The sequence below is a fragment of the Volvox carteri genome (assembly GCF_000143455.1).
Source record: "Volvox carteri f. nagariensis unplaced genomic scaffold VOLCAscaffold_34, whole genome shotgun sequence".
Lineage (NCBI taxonomy): Eukaryota > Viridiplantae > Chlorophyta > Chlorophyceae > Chlamydomonadales > Volvocaceae > Volvox > Volvox carteri.
In genome coordinates this window covers 978,721-996,898 of record NW_003307577.1, presented here as the reverse complement: position 1 = coordinate 996,898, position 18,178 = coordinate 978,721, and the positions used below count along the sequence as shown (strand labels likewise).

Below are 18,178 nucleotides of genomic sequence, written 5' to 3'. Positions count from 1 at the left end.
CGTCACCCATGTTCCATCGCTTTTTCTCCTTACTACCTCATTTTCGTCTCGTCTCGTTTCCGTACTGTCTCAGGAATCGTCCCCCCTCCCTCCCCCTTCCCCGCCCGCAATCCCTGCTTTAACCCGTCCTCCCCCCCCTCCCCCCCCCTTCAGCTCCGCTCCCGCCGCATCCAGATGATGTTCCCCCTGTCGGGGCCCGACCGCAAGGGGCTGGTGTCGCTGGAGGCCAAGAGGCAGCAGGTGCGGGGGAGGGAAGAGGGGGGGAATGACGAGCCACGAACGAGTGAAGCTGCTGCCAAGGAGCAGAACTGACCAGTAGGCGTTCTTGAAGGCGACGACCTAGGGCTGATAATGGTAATGATGATGACCGCGGAAACCTACCTACCTAGCCGCCAAAACTAAAGTGAGCGCGGAAGAAAAGTAAAACGAAGCCGTAAAGAAGTAAAGGCAACCGTTACCAGCCACATGCCCCGTTTCGCCATCGCTCCCCTCCCCCCAGGGTCGTTACGTGTGGAAGTTGTTGGCGGTTGATCTGGGTCCAGAGCTGCAGCAGGCGCTGCCGGCGGGAGGAAGTACGGGACTGTCAGCGGCACCACCGCCGCCATCGGGATTGCCCGGGGGATTGTCCCCCGCCCCCGCCCCCGCCCCTCCAGAGCCGCCCTCCTACCCCCGTGTGTATGCGGTGGGTGACCTGGCGGCGTACCAGCGAGGGGGGGTGCTGGGGGAGCTGCGGAGCCCTTTCCTCAAGGTGGGAGTTTGGGGGGGAAGTTGGGCGGCTGGGAAGGTTAACGTGTTTTTAGGGTGTTGGGGAATTGGTTGGTTGGTTGGTTGGTTGGTCTTAGGGGAACGGGGAAAGGTGTGGAAGCGTCGTAGTGGTGGTTTTGTAACAAGTAACAAGTTGCAAGTTACAAGTTCCGCACACAAGTGCGGGTGTGTCCGTAAAAGCCGCGGGGGCCATGGACGTTGTATTGGTATTAGTGCGGGTACGCGGGAGGCCATCCTCCTCCTCCTTCGTTCGCTTCAGGGTGAAGCGCCTCAGCGCGACATGCCTGGCCTCCCAAATTTCTGAGAGGTACCTGGCCAATGCCAGGGGCGGCGCCTCAGTCATAATGGTGCGCATGCTGCGCCCCTTAAAGACTATCTCACCATCGTACTTCGCCAGTATGCTCTTGTTAGCGGGGCATTTATCAAAAACATGCAACTCATCTTCAACCGCTCCACAGTCACAAAGCCTGCAGGTACGCGCGGTGCGCTCACGCCCCTTAGGCCTATTAACCAACAGTCTAACCGAAAACGCATGAGCACATGATGTAGTCGCTGGGGGATGGTCACTTTAGTGTGCTCCAACCAATCGAGACGCGCACCCTTAGGCGGGGCCGCTCCCATCCAGTTCATATAGCGACAAGCCTTGGCTCCGGTAATCCCTATGGGGAAGACGCGGGGTTCACCCAAGGTCGCCTAATAATGGCAGTCCCTTAGGAAGCGAACGGCCCGCTAAACAGGGCTTCAAACAAAGTACTGAATTCGCCTGTATGTAAATTTTACTCTGCTGGCTGAGAAATATCTTCGACAGAGGAAATTTTCCCCCGTCTCCGTTGCGATGAGAGCTGAACAAAAAATCAACGAATGGTCGTACATGCGGACCGGAAAGGGCTCGGATCGCCCGCCAGAGTATTAGGTAATGGAGCTACATCCCTCTGTTGATATATCTTTCCTTGATGTATCTTTCTTTTTGTTCGTTGTAGCAGTCCTGCCTTATCGCTTCATGCAGCTAGTTCCTTTATGCTTTAGCGCGATCAGCGCAATTTCAGCGCTAGTCTAGTCTGCCTCGCGCTGCTGTCCTTCAACCGCCAACGCACGCCGCAAAAATCGCCCGCCATCGTCGTCGTCGTCGACGTCGTGGTGGTGGTGCCTCATTACCCAACTGCTATATGGATAATTTATGATGATATCATAAATGTAGGCTGCTATAGCAGGGGTTGGCTGGGGTAGACGGGAATCGCTGATGACGATGAGAAACCTCAACCGCCAACTGCAAACAGCAACCTTCCAACCCCTTCCACCCTCGTTAAAATCCCAGGCATTGAGCAACTCCCGATCTTACGAGGTCGAGGACGAGTTAGAAGACGAGCTGGACGAGCTGAACGTCCCGAAGTCGTCGTACGGCGATGGCGCGGTCGGCGCCGCCGTACGGAGAGCGCTGTCATTGGCCAGGGCGGCGCTGTTGGCCAGGCCGCAGCCCTCAGCCGCAGCCGCCGACGACGCCACCAGTAGTGCTGCTATTCGCGATAAGGAGCTAGGCCCCAGCCTCGATAGCCGGGGCCAAAACGATACCACAAGCACCAACACAAGCACCAGCAGCACCAGCAGCAGCACCACCACCACCACGACCAGCAGCTCAAAGACGCAGTCTAAAGCAGCGGAGACAGGGTCTGCGTCGGCTTCATGGTGGGGTAGGTGGCGGAAGGTGGTTTCGGGGCCCCCGGCGTTGGCTTCGGCGCCTGGCCTGCAGCCGGACACCAAATAATGTTCTGTACACGTATTATACACCGCGGAGGTCGCTGTGAGCCCCGTGGGTGAGGGGTTTTTCCCGGAGAGGGGGTGGGGTGGGTGGGGGAAGAGCGTGATGGGTTTGGAGGGGTGGAGGAGGAGGAGGAGGAGGATGGGGAGTACTGGTAGGTGGCTTCGGGAGTACGATTGGCAGGTGGCAGGCGGGCGTGTAGGGGGGCAGGTAGACCAGCTGGCAGGTCGTGTTTGGCGTGGCTGTATGCGTGTGCATGTGCATGTGCGCATTTGTCCCTGTTTATTGGTTGGTTAGTTAGTTAGTTGGGGTGCGGTGAGGGGGACGCTCCATGGGGGAGCGGCCACGTGACATCTGACGCCCGTTTGACGAGTCTGCATGTATGTGTGCATCTATATAGGCATGTATGTATGTATGTATGTATGTATGTATGTATGTATGTGCGTACTGTTGTCTGTGTTTGAAGGGGTCCTCAGCTGGTGTTGTGTGTGTGTGTGTTTGGCCGGAGGGCAGCCCGCGTGTGCGTGTGCGTGTGCTGGGGGAGGGCGGGGGTGGGTGCCGAGGTAGTTGGGAGTGGGAGGGAGTGGGAGGGAGTGCCGAGCTAGGTGGGAGCGGGGGTTGGCTGCGGTCTCGCTCGCTTGTAGGCGGTGGGCGGCGGAAGGATGAAAAGGTCATGGGGGTTCCTGTGGTAGAGCATGGGGACTTGCGAGAGTGGTTGGGTGCCATCAGTTGCGATGCGTTGAGTTAGTTGATGCTGATGCAAATGACGAAGAACGTTGTGTTGGGATGTAGAATTCTACAAATACGGAACACACAGAGAGCCGGAAGGATGGACGGATGGATGGAAGGGTTGAAAGTTTTCTTGGAATCGGTTGGGCATGGGGTTGGGAGTCGGTAGCTCGGCATGGCGCGAGATTGAACCCAATCGCCTGTGCTGTACGATATCGGTCTACCGGTAAAAGCGCGGAAACCTAGCGCGACCGAAGGATTGCTCATGATGGGAACCGTCTGGGAACATAACTTTTTGGTTTCATATTTTCCATGCTGTTTGATCAAAATGACGGATATCGCTGTCACTTCCTCGTACTGTACTGCTACAGAGCCGGCAGTTGCAGCTGGTGGTCATGTAGCTTACTCATCGAAACACGAAGATAGGAAGGACGCTGGAGATTGCCGTGTTTTGCTGCGGCGATTGCAGCGGTCGATGCCCAGCATGTTGGAAGTGTACTTCGCAAAGCTACAGTTCGCCCGCTTTGCAAATTGCCAAGCTACGGAACGCCATATTATGAAAATGTCGCCGACGAGAAAAGCGCTGCAATCGCAAGTACAACGTATTTCCTACCTTTGCGCGTTTGCGGCGCACGGGGTGCGGGACTGCCTTTCCAGGCAGCAAGGGCTTGCCAAGGTTTTCTCTCGTACCGACTATCATGACGAACGAGCGAAGGCAACCGGAAACAGCCCATCGGTCCAACTTCAGCTCAATTCCCGAAAGCAAGTCCTGGCTGTCGTTACTATTTTGACAGAGATGTACTTGATCCGTTCATGTCGTGTTCTCATAATTACGTACTGCGAATACATTTTAAGTTGACTTTGAAGCTCCCAGTGATTTTTGCTACGGAGAAAAAGCGGTCAGTAATACAATCACTGCAGGTGCTATAATGGCGGGAAACCCGAGCGCTTGGCTACCAAAAAGCCTTTTGGGGCGTATTCTGTGCATTAAGCTCATAGGAATTTGGGTGCTGACTCTGCCTTTGGACGCGATCAGCATTGACCAGTTTCAAGGTACGCAACTGGGCCTGGGCAGGGCACTGTGAACTGCAACAGAACAATCCACAATCCTGATTCCAGCTTTACTATCCACTGCTTAGCTCTCATAGCGCCCATCTTCCTGTTTCTGTAAAGCATTGGCAACCGGCTCGATGGCGTTCGTCAGTCAGGAACGTGTTGCCCAGTTTGGAACATGTCCATCGGTTCGACCTTTCAAGCGTCCTCACCCGTTTCCAACAATTGCCGGCCATGAACAAGTGTCCTTTAGCAATATAGCATTAAGATTTGTCGCCATGTGTCTTATCGTGCCCAGGATGCGTTGCTCAAGCTCTACCTCGCTCCGATGCCTCTTCTACATCGACGCCGAACCCCGCAAATCTCGCCAATCCATGACCGGGGCCTTTTTCCATTCCATTATGCCGCACGCCGGGTCCTCCATTTCCACGGGGCCCGCTTCTTTGTCCCGCTGCTAACATTCTTCTCTCCGAACCATAAGGGAGGCCCCTTACTGCAGCTCATCCCTTACTCCTCTGTAACCGCTTTCCCTACGTCTGTTTACAGGCCCTGCCACCTCCCGTGCTTCCCCAAGCCGCAAATCCCCCTGCTTGCCCGTGCCCCGCAACCCTCACCCTCGTGTGCCCGCAAGCCAAACTTGTGGTGCTGAATGCGCCGCGCTATGGACAGCAGCTCGTTGGCAGTACATCCTATCATGTTCGTAAGTACAGCAACGGGGTAAGTGCGGCCGGCTGGCTGGCGTTCGGGGGCGTTATGATGCACTCAACGGTGCTTCCGTTCTGCAAGGCCTTTATGTGTGGCCGAGAGGTTTTTATATAATCATCTTTTTCATGTAGGACTGTCTCGTATATAGTGTTACATTATGAACTTTCCGACTTGGGGATCCATTCCTTGCCTAAAGGCCTTTCTTGATTTGGGAACTTTTCGCTGGAGGAACATCTGCGCCCACAGACATTTGTTTCGTAGCATTTTTCACTTTAAATAGCACTCTCGTCTTTTACGATTTAAGAGTGATGGGGGATCTCCTAATTCGTTCGGAGATTCCGTTAGGGGAAGTTCCCGGTAGCTAGGTAGATGAAGGGATTCGTTCATCTGACTCAGCTCAGCCTAATTCCCAATTCCTCAATAGGATGCGATGGAAGTTGATCACTTGCCGTACAGAAACAGCGCACTTCCTCGTTAGGCAAGGTCCTAGTCAGTTGAGAATCGCCTTGTCTGGGAGTACGCCTCGTCAGGATATTTGGGAATTGTGCTTTCCCTAAAAAAACCTTCTCTTCCCTTTTCAGCTGGGCAGTGGCCCTGACGAGCGCATGACGTTTCAGCCGGATGACATCCAAACCTGCTCATACGAAACCTCACAACATACAGAAAACAAAACCTCATGATTTTGCATATGCGCCTCAGAAGAGCCCAATCGCACACGAGTACCGGTATGGTAGGCCCAGATGAGGACGGGCAAAAGGGAGGGTTATTGCGCGGAAGGAGAAAATCCGCGCCGGCGCCTGCCTGCCTGCCTGGCGGGCGAAGCAGCTGCGACGCATAAAGTTTCAAGGAGAATGAACAAGCAACAAGCGAGTCACAAACGTAGTATAAGTATATTGGTAATAATAAACGACAGACAGAAGAAAAATTAAGAGGGAAGGAAGAAGAAGAAGAAGAAGAAGAAGAGCTAAGTTGCGCGGCTCTCTATGCAATGTTGTGTGGCCGCAGCTTTCCATCATCATCATCATCATCATCGCCACCTCGCCGGCCTGGCACTGGCTGGTAGCCCGGGACCAGCGGTGCACCCACCGCGGCGAAATGCGAAGCGACACCCATTGCGACGACCTAAATCGATATGAAGGGGAAAACGCAGGCAGGCAGGCACACACGAGGGGAACTCAATCTACGATTAAAGACGCAGAGAACGAGCGCGATGGTGATGGTGATGATAGGTAGCGATCAAACTCTCATTCAACAAGTTCACAGTAGTAGTAGTAGTAATGCGAAAATGTGTGGAAACATTTCATATGACCATTCAGACCCGACCAAGCGCGAAGAAAGGCCCTTGTCGTGTTGTGTGTATATCGTAATATGTGTGTCTCATTGATCTTAGACGCACTGAGGAAATGCTGAAGGGAAGTTGTGTGTGTGTTTATATGTGTGTAGTAGAGGCCTTCATTCAAAACATGAAGTGAACGGGCCCTGACACGTCAACCTGTACGATCCTGCATTACAGGAATGGGTGCTGTACAGTCTGGTCTTCGGACCCAATGTGGTCCCGCCGGGCCCCGAGCTCAAGACTGGTGAGAAGAGGGGGTTTTAGGGTTTTGGGGTTTGGGGGATGGGGCCGGGGGGAGAGGGGGGAGAACGCGGGCAGCGCAATGCTGTGGGGGAGGGGGGGAGGGGGTTAGCTGCGACGGAGGGGGACCTCCGGGAGCACATCCTTGGATTTGGTGGCGGGGATGTATCAATGCATACACACACAGCTGTAGTTATATTACCGTTACTGTTTGCAGCAGTAGCAGTAGCAATCGTCGTGGAGGTCGTCTGACGTTGAAAATTGGCGGGCGAAAGGTCCACGTCTGTGTACGGCAGCTACATACCTCTTCGCACATGTCGTACAAACCATGTCGTGATTTCGTACATTCAGGGGATGCTGTGGAACTCATCGTGGATCTAGACAAGTCTGGTTTCGTAGCCAGTACGAGCAACCCCTCGGCGGTGTTTGGCGGCCCTCCGGGCACGTTGTACGTCTGGTCCTGGTCAGGAGTGCCGGACAGCAACATCGACTACCCGCTGTACCCGTCCAGCTCAGTGTACTACACGGGCGATACGGCCAACCCGCTGCGGCTCAGCATGGCTGTGTGGGTCATCACGAGCGTCTGCGGCTCACCCGTGGCCAGCCCGATGACAGCACAGGTAAGGGCTGGCGTGCATGTGCCGTACATATGAAGTGCGTATGTGTGAGTGCGTATGAGTGCTTGTGCACGCATGTATGTATGTATGTGTATGTATGTGTGTATGTATGTATGTATGTATGTATGTATGTATGTATGTATGTATGTATGTATGTATGTATGTATGTATGTATGTATGTGTATGGGGGGGTCGGGGGGAATCCTTGTCCCTCTAACCACGTGTGGGGCGAGGACTGGCAGCCCCACCGGGAATCCAACGGGAAGACCGGCGGACGTCACCTTCCTCCCCCTCCCCCCAGCTCCCCCTCCCCCCAACTCCCCCTCCCCCCAACTCCCCCTCCCCCCGGCAGAGGGTATCGGAGGTGCTCTTCGGGGCCCCCGCCGGCGCCGCCCTCCGACCGCCCGCCGCCAAGAACCCCGTCGCGCCTCCCTTGGCCCTAAACCGCCTGCTATCTGAGTGTTCGTACGGCAATATCGCACTCAAGCGCTCAAACACACTCGTCCTCAACCTAAGTCTGCCGTGCAGCGGCACGAGGCCCAACGGCGCCAAATGGGACGCGAGCCCGGGTTCAGCCGGTATCTCCGGCGCCTGCGGCATGGACGAGCTGTTTGGCTGGATGGAGTATGCCGTACAGTTCACCCGGCAGGTGGGTTTCAGTTGAATGGGGTGGGCTTGGAGGGTTCTAGGGTTTCGCCTGTCTGCACGTCTGTTTTGTGTGTGTGTGTGCGTGTGTATGTGTGTGTGTATGTGTGCGTGTGTATGTGTGTATGTGGGTGTGGGTGTGTATGTGTGTGTATGTATGCGTGTGTATGTGTGTGTATGTGTGCGTGTGTATGTGTGTATGTGTGTGTATGTGTGCGTGTGTATGTGTGTATGTGTGTATGTGTGTATGTGTGTGTATGTGTGCGTATGTGTGCGTGTGTATGTGTGTGTATGTGTGCGTGTGTATGTGTGTGTATGTGGGTGTATGTGGGTGTATGTGTATGTAAGCCCGGCATGTGGAAGCCTTAAGATGCGGAAGCCGCATTTATACCTCGTGCTGTGTGTATGTATGTATGATGTTACAGGGTGGTATAGCTTCACCAGCGGCCCCCTTTCCCTTGGAGGCAGTTCCCTGCTCTCCCCTGCGAGAGGGGCACCCTAATCCATTCACCCCATCCGATTTCAGAATGTATTCGTTGGGTTCGGCAACTCACCACCAGCATCCAACCAAATCTAGCGGACCAACGGCGCCACAACTTAGTTCCTGGTCAACTCGCAAGTTGTTATAATCACGTCCCACACCGTCCACAAGATGGGGGGCCACCTCCCAAGTCAACACCCCTCACACCGAGGGGTGGGCAGGCGGATTTGAACCCGGAATGTGTGGAATATTGAACCCGTGTATGACTTAGATTACACTGTGGGCCGCGAGAGCCGGGGGCCGAAGCCGAAACACAGCGCAAGGGTCGGGAGCACACAGCACAAGTCGGTTAGTCTTGTGTGCTCCCGACCCCGACTCAGACTGCCAACACTCTACGCAGCCACTCCGCTCCCCCTCCATCCGGGGATGGCGCTGCAGTGAATACACCACGAAGGGCTCTCAGGTCCCGCTAGAGTGGGTCCACAAGTCTCAGCTAGGGCAAAGTCAAAGGCTCTCTGAAACAACCCCCCAAACACCACCAACGAAAAGGGAGGAAAAGAAACAAACAAGAATTCGTGTATGTATGTACGGACGGTTTTGTAATGCCCCTCGCATGTGTTACAGGTCGGGAAGAGCCAGTTCTCCCTCCTTCCCACATACACACATACGTACATACGTACACACGCACCCATACACACACACGGTCCCCGCAGACCCGGCCTGGCTTCGACCCGTCCGCCTACAGCCGCCGGGTCCTGGTGCTGCCACCCGCCGACTCCCCGATTCCCGGCTACGGAGGGGCCTTATGTCCGGATTGGCAACAGCGGGGGAGCTTCGGTTGCGATGAAACCGAGGGCTGCGACATCTGGATCCGGGTGAGGTGGTTGGCGGTTGGGAGTCTGTTCGGGGTTGGTTTTAATGGTTTGTCCTGATCCCCTTTTCCTCATTAGCGGTTTATTTCCCATCTTTGTGTGCGGGGGGGAGGTGGAGGTGGAAGGGTGGGGAAGTGGAGTTACGTTGAAGATACCTACCGACCCATGTCCTATGTGGGCTTGAATCGTTGCTACTCGACTTCACCCTTACCCGCCCGCTACGGCCCCTCTAACTCCCCCGGCACATACACATACACATACACTTACACATACACTTACACACGTACACATACGTGTAAACACAGGCCCCACGACGTACCCTCACCCCCAGTTCCCCACCCCATCCCCGCATTTCCCCCCCCCCACACACACACCCGGACCCGCACCATCTTTCAAAACACACACACACACACACACACACACACACACGCACACGCGTACTTCCACACGCAGGGCGACTCGTCCCCCTCCTCGTCTTCAGGGCGGCTACTCCAGCGCTTCTCGACACAGCTCGGGTCGTCCATGCTGCTGCAGCCAGCAGAAACGTCCTCAAGCATCACCTCAACTGCCTTAACCACTTTAACCGCGTCAACCGCCACTTCCCAACAGCCAACTGATCCCACCTGTCCCCTGGGATCGACTGATGCCGGGGCTTACAGGTGGGGCCTTACTTGGGGAGTATGGGGTTGCAGGTGGAGGTGAAGGTGGAGTTGGGGGTGGGTGTTGAGGTTGTTGAGGTGGGTGTTGAGGTTGTTGAGGTGGGTGTTGAGGTTGTTGAGGTGGGGGTTGTTGAGGTTGTTGAGGTGGGGGTTGTTGAGGTTGTTGTTGTTGCTACGGCGGGCTGTGTGTGGCTTTCTTGACTGTGTGGGATGGGTGGGGGGGTGGATGTGTTCCCCCTTACCCATCCTACACATGCACACATCCATACATGCCAGGTTGCCTGTTTTGGCAACTTTTAACCACGTTTGAAATCCTTTCCTTCCCCCTCCCTGGACCCCCCACCTAGACAAAAACATACACATGCACAGACAACAACACACTGTCGTATTTCATCCTTGCAGTTGCTTCAACGGTCCCAACGCCTACAAACTGTATTTGGCCGAACCGGTTCACCGCTTTGACGTCAACAACATCGGGCTGTGTGAGTGGTTCGGGAGGGCGGGGGGAGGGGAGGGGGGAGGGAAGGGGGGAGGAGAGGGGGAGGGGAGGGGGGAGGGGATAGTGTAGACAGTGCCACTTCCTAGGGAGAGTGTGCGCTTGTTTCTCTGCCTGTCTGTCTGTCTGTCTGTCTGTCTGTACATGCATATGTGTGTGTTACATGGTTGGGGGGTGCGTGACCCCATACCTGTAAGACTACCCATACGAGCCGAAGGCCCAAGGGCAATACTACAACGCCTAAAAGCCACGGAGAAAAGGAAAAACACCGCACATCAGCCCAGACTAGCGTCCAAAGGGGGTAATTGAGTTTCGGTGACCCCACATACGTTCCAACATCCTCGCCAGACGTGCTGGCTCCCATTTAATGGCCTCCAACATACTCTGTTGATGATCGAATCCCTCTTCAGCACGAATATCATTATAGGCTGGGCATTCCAATAACACGTGTTTTTTCATCCTCAATTCGGCTATTAGTACCACAACAGTGGCAAAACCGCTGGCCCCTGGGGACATGGTACTTGCCTCTTTCGTGCTCTGTTTGCCTCCAAAGCCCAGCAACAGAAACGAAACTGCATTAGCTTACGATGTGCTAAACGAGGAATGATATGCATATAATAACATGCATATGCGTATGTGTGTGTGGAAAGTTTCTTCACTTGACCTGCTACCTGACCGCTTGGTCATTCGGTCATCGACCCGAAAATTTCAACTCCCTGTTTCTTCCCCGTCTTTCCCTCCCCTGAATCCCTTCTCCAACTGCAAAAACGACCAACCGACTAACCAACTGGCTGGTCAACTGAACAACCAATCAACCGAAGTGGACTTTCCGGATCCAACATCTCGAACGGTTTCATTACCCCCCGCGGCCCTAACCGCCCCCAACCTCCTCCTCGTGGTACCCGACTGGCAGCCGCCGCCGTCCGACGCGCCACAGGTGCTGTACGGACAGTACCGCGCCCCCGTCGGCGGGGATGCCGGCCTGGCGCCGGCGGCGGCTGGCCGGGTTGTACTACACACAGTGAATGCGACGCAGCCGCCGCAGGGCCTGGAACCTGCGCCGCCGTCGGTTCTTCTGGCGGCGTTGTCGCCCGGTAGGGTGGTAGGCGCTTAGGGGGTTCCCTTAGGTTCCCTTAACATAGCGGAATCTCTGCTATGCTATGTTTATGCAAACTCTCTCGGAAGTCCGGCGGAGGCCCGGCACGTTGCACTAAGGCGCTTCTTCGCCCTGAAGCGAACGAGGGAGGAGGAGGCGGATGGTCCACCACGTAACCGCACTAAAAACGATTCACCGTCCATGGCCCCCACCCCCCCAATGGCTTTTACGGATACCCCCGCACTCGTGCGTGGAGCTTGTAACTTGTAACTTGTAACTAGCTAACTAACCTCTTCTGGGTGGGCCTTTGAGAGCAGAAATAGCAGAAATAGCCTCTCCCTTGAAATAAATTGTATGCGCCACATGCACCGGATCCAGTTATACGACCCAAAAAACCCAAAAGGAGGTTTTCTGAAGGTACGGCGTCTGTACGGCGTTGACTCCGATTCCGCATGCTGGAGAGATGCCGTGCTGTTGGTGATGTAAGGTTCTGTTCGCAACGTTGCCGTGGTCCGCGGGAGAGGTGTTCTGATGCCCCCGCCCCTGGAGCGAATGACACCTGCTACCCGCTTGTCCCGTGTACGAGCAGGAGAGTCGTACTGGTTTGATCCTGCCAAGATTGTGGTGAGGTGAGGATTTGAAGGAAAGAGGGCGAGGGGGCCTCCCGCCGAGGGGGGGGGAACTCCCGGGCGGGGTTTTGTGTTTATGTGTGTGTGAGGGGGGGGAAAGGGTTGAGTCCGGGAGATGGGAGAGGGTGGAGAAGACGTGGTTGATGTTGGCGCCTGTCTGTCTATTAGTATGTCTGTATGTCTCTACGTCTATCTATCTATCTATCTATCTATCTATCTATCTATCTATCTATCTATCTATCTATCTATCTATCTATCTATCTATCTATCTATCTATCTATCTATCTATCTATCAAGGCTCCCCGCCCCCTGGAGCTCGGACCCGGAGAGTGAAGTGCGCGAGTGAGTGAGTGAGTGAGTGAGTGGACCACCGCCCACACCACTTCGCGTGTCGTCGTCGTCGTCGTCATGTGGAGCAGCAGTGTGTTTTGTCGCCACATTGTGTGTTTTGTGCCGCAATGACGACCCGGCTTGTCCCCCCGCATGGGAGGGAGCGGGAGGGCCGGGGAGTCCGTACGGGGCGCTTTGGTCCCCCTGGGGGCATATTGCCCTGCTGGACCCCACCGCTGCCCACCCGCCGCTACCTATCCCCCCCCCCACCCCCCCACCCCCCCCACACACACCCTCAGGTTTCAGAGCCTGGCCCCGCCCCCCGAGGAGGATGCGGCTGGGCTGACCGGCGGGGAGGCTCTCCTGGAGCTCTGCCGCTATACGGCACGTACGGAGGCGGACGGCATGGGCGGGTGCTTCGACGGCATGGACAACGAGTGCGTACGGTGTACGACGCTTTGTCATATCTGTCTCCGTCTGTGTTTGTCTGAATGTATGTACGTATGTACATACGCAGCAGCATGTGCACAAATCAGCACAAACTGCAGCGCGTCCTCCTCTTCCCGCAAAGTCCCCCTCACACCATTTGTACGTTTATTCTTTTCCGCTGCTCTCCGCTGGCTCCTCTTCTGGCGCCATATCCCCCCTTCCACTCCCTTCCCCGCCGGGGCCCAACTCGGGAGGTGTCGGGAGGGGACGAGGGGCTAGGTCAGCACACCTAGAGCACACCGCTCACCGTCCCTCCCCCCTCCCCCCTCCCCCTCCCCCTCCCCTCCCCCTCCCTCATCTGTCACCTTTGGCACCCACCGAACTGCGCCGCCGCAGCTGCGATGGGCTGGTCGACTATGAGGACGAGGACTGCATCAGCACGTATGGCTACTGATCTGATCTGATCTGATCTGATCTGATCTGATCTGATCTCTGTGTGAAAAAACGTCTGTGAGAAGACCTGTGTGTGCGTGTGTGTGCCGCGTCAGTGACACAGCATTGAAGCAACAAGTACTTCTTGCGGGAAGCATCTGAAAAAGAAGATGAGGGGGAGATCGATGAGGATGATGAGAATGATGATAAAGGGGTGAGCGCCCCTCAGCACTGAGAGCCGCTCCGCTGCCGCCGCTTTCACACACACGCCCCCGGCCCAGAGGGGAGAGAAAGCGGAGCTGGATGGTTCCGGAGCGAGAACTGAGAGATGATTGCCGCGGTGGCTTGTTTTCTGTAGCCACCTATCGAATTTGCTTTATCGCTGTAATCGATGTGCACGGTGTGAGATGTTTTTTTAATCTCGTGACACCTAATGTTCGTGTCGTACAGCAGCCTGTGTGCGGATGCACATACACAGGTGGTAGCTTTTTTTACTGATGCACTTGCACGGTGAATGTTTGTTTGTTTGTTTGTTCGGTTAGGGAGGCACTCGTTGGTTTACATCGCCACCGTGGCGACGCAAGAACGCGAAAGGCCGCTAAAGGGGAGGAACCGCACGCGAAAGGCCGAAAACAATTTTAGTTTTTCTTTTCAATTGGATGTATAATATGTATTGCCTATTTAAGATGGTCAGGAGAGCTTAGCGAGGGAGTCCCTGAAGCGAGCGGAGGAAGGAAATCTCAGTATCAGGGGGTGAGGAGGGTTGGACTTGGAACGTGGAAGATCCCCCGACGGAAAGAGGGCTGATGTGTGTATGCGTGTATGTATGTGTGGTTTTTTTGTGTGTGTGCCTAAGGTTTGTGGAGAAAACAAGGGGGGGGAGGGGAAGTCGGGGCGCGCAGGCGATGTGGGAAGCTGGCGGGAGCGGAACTGCTCCGGGATGCCCCCCGATCTCTCGCCAACTGCACATACATACATACATACTCACATACACGCACACACACTCTCTCCTTCGAATAATACACACATATAGACATACGTACGTACGTGCACGCGTACATGCTTCTAAATGCGCGGAAACGCAGATATGGAGATGCGCCTTTCTCTTTGTTGGAGATGGTGATGTGTGGGAATCATCCCACGCCACTCCACACCGTCCGTGAACGGAATGAGGAGAAGTCGCATGTTGCCCCACCATGCTTGGGTGTGTATTGCTCCTAGTAATGTTTCCGCGCTCACACACACACACACACACACACACGCGCGCGCGCTCAGGAAAAGAAGAAAGATAGATACATAGATAGATAGATAGGTACAGATCGGTGCTCGCGCTACGCTTGCACCCGGGTACATGTATGCGTCTAAACGTGCACGCACACACACGCACCCGACCACCCATATATGCGCCGCTAGAGGGGGAGGGAAAGGGAGCCTTCCCTCCCCTCGTTATCTGAGAGATCCCAAAAAGGATAAACGCGATTGACGATTGAGACGTGATGGGACGGAGCCAGAGGCGGAGACGACGGCGAGTCTGTTGAAGAGGCGATGGTGCATCGCAGAGGAACAGCACCGCTTGTTGTCGCCGTTTGTTGCGCCGTTTCGGGGCCCTGGGGAGATTTCCAAGTCGGAAGGAAAGGATAAGAGAGACAGAAATAGCGATTTTTGGAAAGTTTGGAAATAGGATTTCGGCTTCTATATATATAATGTATTTCGTATTAGGGATGGTATCTTCGGCGGATAGGAAGGGAAGGCCGACGCGTTATAAATATTTCGAGTCATCGGTTTGCCTTATGGTGTCCTGTAAATTTACCTTATTAGCTTTTGTATATATGCCACCATCGCAAAACACTTTGGCCGTTGCTGATATCCTTTCTTATCAGGCAGTAATTTGAGTGATTTGAGTGATTGAGCAGCTCACCAAGGTGCAACAACTACACTAGGTGCCTGAATGACTCCCTCTTAACTGTCATACACTCCGATGGAAGGGTCTACCGATAGATAGCCGCACCCAAGCCTTATACTGCTGTTGAAAGAACCATTGATCGATATGTTCTCGGCGGGGAGTAGAGATGAAACCTAGGTAACCGACCCAGCCGGCCACCCCCCCATCAGTCATCACCCACCCCTTTCCTCCTCAGGCTTTCCAACATATATCTCTTGCTGTGGGCTTCTAGGTTGTAATAACGTTAAGATCGAGAAACTCTTCGCCCGTGGTGATTCAGCACTGTTACAACACACAGACACACATACGCACACACCGAAAAAAAGAAACCGCATAGGCGGTGCGCATCTCCCCACATGCCAATGGCAGCAGAGATATGGGGCGGGAGTTGGGATTATCTCACCGATACGCCGACACCATACACAATGCCAAGCGCGCCGTTCATCATGATGGGCCAGTGTGCATACGTGCGCCATCACATGCTATGCTCCCTTTTGTTTCTTTCCCATATGATGCATCAAACACCACAAAAAACGCAGAGGAGAAAAATGAAACAAAAGGGCGATAGCTTTAGCGGGACACGGCATTATTATTCGCCTTTCATTCCCAGAGTGCGACTGTGTACGCTGCTGTACTACGAATGTTCTCAAAAATACATCGAATCAATTTCGATCACCCATGAACCCATGAAACCACCTTACCAACAAACAAATTACAAAACGCGACGCCGTGTGAGTGCTTGAAATCTGAAGCGCATCATCTCGCCGCGCACATCCACTTCACAAACCCACACGCACACACACCTGTCGCGCTAATTGTGGCGAACCAACAAAATACCATCCGACACAACACGTCAGCAATGTGTCACACACACATCACGCGATGTAAGCACACATCGTAACTTGGCCTCCAAAAACACCGCAATACCAAGCTACAAGAGCACAAATGATAGAAAGAGAATTTGAACCTCCATTAAAAGCGGAAAGGGCGGGAAGAGGCGGCAAGGGAGGTGTGTTCCATGGCTCGCATTGTGTCGGCCGGGGGTCAGAGGCAACGACCAGAGGCAGAAGGGCAATGTCTGTTTGCTACGCTCGCTCGCTCGCAACCCGTGTGGTGCTCCGCGGAGGGTCGTACCGACGTCGTCGGAAGGATGTGGATTGGTATAGGAGGCGGCCGCCGTGCGTGTGTGCGCGATACGAACATGTACAGATGTACGAGACAGACCAAAGAATTGCCACTAGTCTAGACCGGGCACCAAGAGGAAATCACCTCCCCCGGAGTCTTCACCCCTTTTTAGAGATTCCCCCTGTAAATATCACGACGGGAGTAAATCAGCAAATCCGTCTGTCTGTCTGTCTGTTTGCCTAACAGCGAGAGTGGGGTCAGCACGTGCCGCGCCGCCGTCGTACAATAGGGCATTATAGGACCGGCGGGGATAAAGGAGCAGGACCGCAAACACCCATTGTCGTACACTGCTTCCTCCTCCTCCTCCACACAGAGGTGGGTAAGCAGTCACTCCCGTACACCGCCCTGCAGGTGCGGGTGCTGCCGCCTGTCTGTGCAGGTGCTGGGCCTGCTTCTGCTGCAAAAGCACTCCTCTCCTCCCCCCTGCACCTCCTCTGCCGCGCAACAGCTCCTTTCCGACTCCTTTCAGACACAGCAAAAAGACCCACCAGCCACCCTGTCATCACCCCACCCCTCATACATCCACGACACCCAAACCCATACACACTCCCGCCCCTCCTGCCGGTCCCACCAGCACGTGCATGTCTGTCACCAGCAGGCGCACACAGCGGGATAATCACGGGCCGCCCTCTCCTCCCTTCCCCCCGTTGACCCCCCCCCCCAGTGGTATCATATTACACATCTTGACATGTGCATCATCATCAGTTCCAGGACGTGCCGGAGGAGGAAGAGGCGGCGGCGGCGGCGGCGGCGGGTGAGGTGAGGGGTCAGATTTCAAATCCGGCCGCCGCCAAGTACTCGCGGTACGCATCCGGCTGGGGCCCGCCGTTGCCCCCCAGACCGATGGGCGCGCGGAGTATGTGGTCCGGAATCGCAAACGAGTCCACCTGCAGGTCACACGGACATACATACGTATATATACACAAACGGCAACACAACTCAAGAAACAGCACACAACAACATCAACACCGCACAGCGCCTTCTAAAGGGCTTCTCCCTCCCCTTAATCAGCCTTCATGATCTCACATTTGTGGTTCAACCCTTCCAAATCCGTGTGAAGAATGTCCATGAGTGACGGTAAACTCACTCACTCCTTGCACCAATGCATACGACCACCTGCCCTCTCCTCCCTCCCTTCCTTAGTTAGTTAGTGCGAGATACTCCTAGTCTGCCGGTCACTTCCTTCATGTCCCTGCTGTATGACGTACACAGCGGCCGCCTCTCCTACACACACACACACGCCTTAGCATGCCCCTCTTCCCACCCCTCCCCCTCCTCCACCATATCGACACGCCGACTCCCCCCGTGGCATACTCCCCCACCGCCACCCCACCGCCATCCCACACACCAGGTTAATGGCCACTCCGCGCAGCTCGCTGCACAGCTGCACCACAAGTCGACTGATGGCCTTCGCCTTGGACGGCGCAATGTACTCATCGTTCCTGAGTGCCACAACATGAACGAGGGTGGGGGTGGGCGGGTGGGCGGGGGGGGGTTGACCCTCTTGCGGGTTGTAAATGGCAATATATGGGGGTTACTAATTACCCGCTACTACTTCTTTAACCCCCACACAGACATCCCAGCCACCTTCCGACAGCAACCCACCTCTTATATGCTGTGTCTGTTACCATCATCATTATTGATACTTGACCGCTAATGTTACAGCTTTATTATAAAACCAAGAGACACAAAGCAACCGCAAGTTATACACATGCGGCCGTCCACGTGGGGAGCTGCGTCACCACCACCACTATACCCCCCCTGTTCCCCCCCCCCCCCCC

The 18,178-nt window shown here is 55.0% G+C and overlaps 1 protein-coding gene across 1 annotated transcript; it reads left to right on the top strand.

Moving 5' to 3' along the window:
- Positions 1-4,139: 4,139 nt before the first annotated feature.
- Positions 4,140-13,292, top strand: VOLCADRAFT_105831 (uncharacterized protein; the record flags this gene model as incomplete). Its single annotated transcript, XM_002953173.1, has 12 exons — positions 4,140-4,303; positions 4,935-5,020; positions 6,522-6,588; positions 6,936-7,204; positions 7,554-7,850; positions 9,041-9,202; positions 9,653-9,858; positions 10,261-10,340; positions 11,377-11,448; positions 12,040-12,079; positions 12,709-12,846; positions 13,235-13,292. The coding sequence occupies exons 1-12, from the start codon at positions 4,180-4,182 to the stop codon at positions 13,290-13,292; spliced, it is 1,599 nt and encodes a 532-aa protein (XP_002953219.1). The 5' UTR covers positions 4,140-4,179.
- Positions 13,293-18,178: the final 4,886 nt, after the last annotated feature.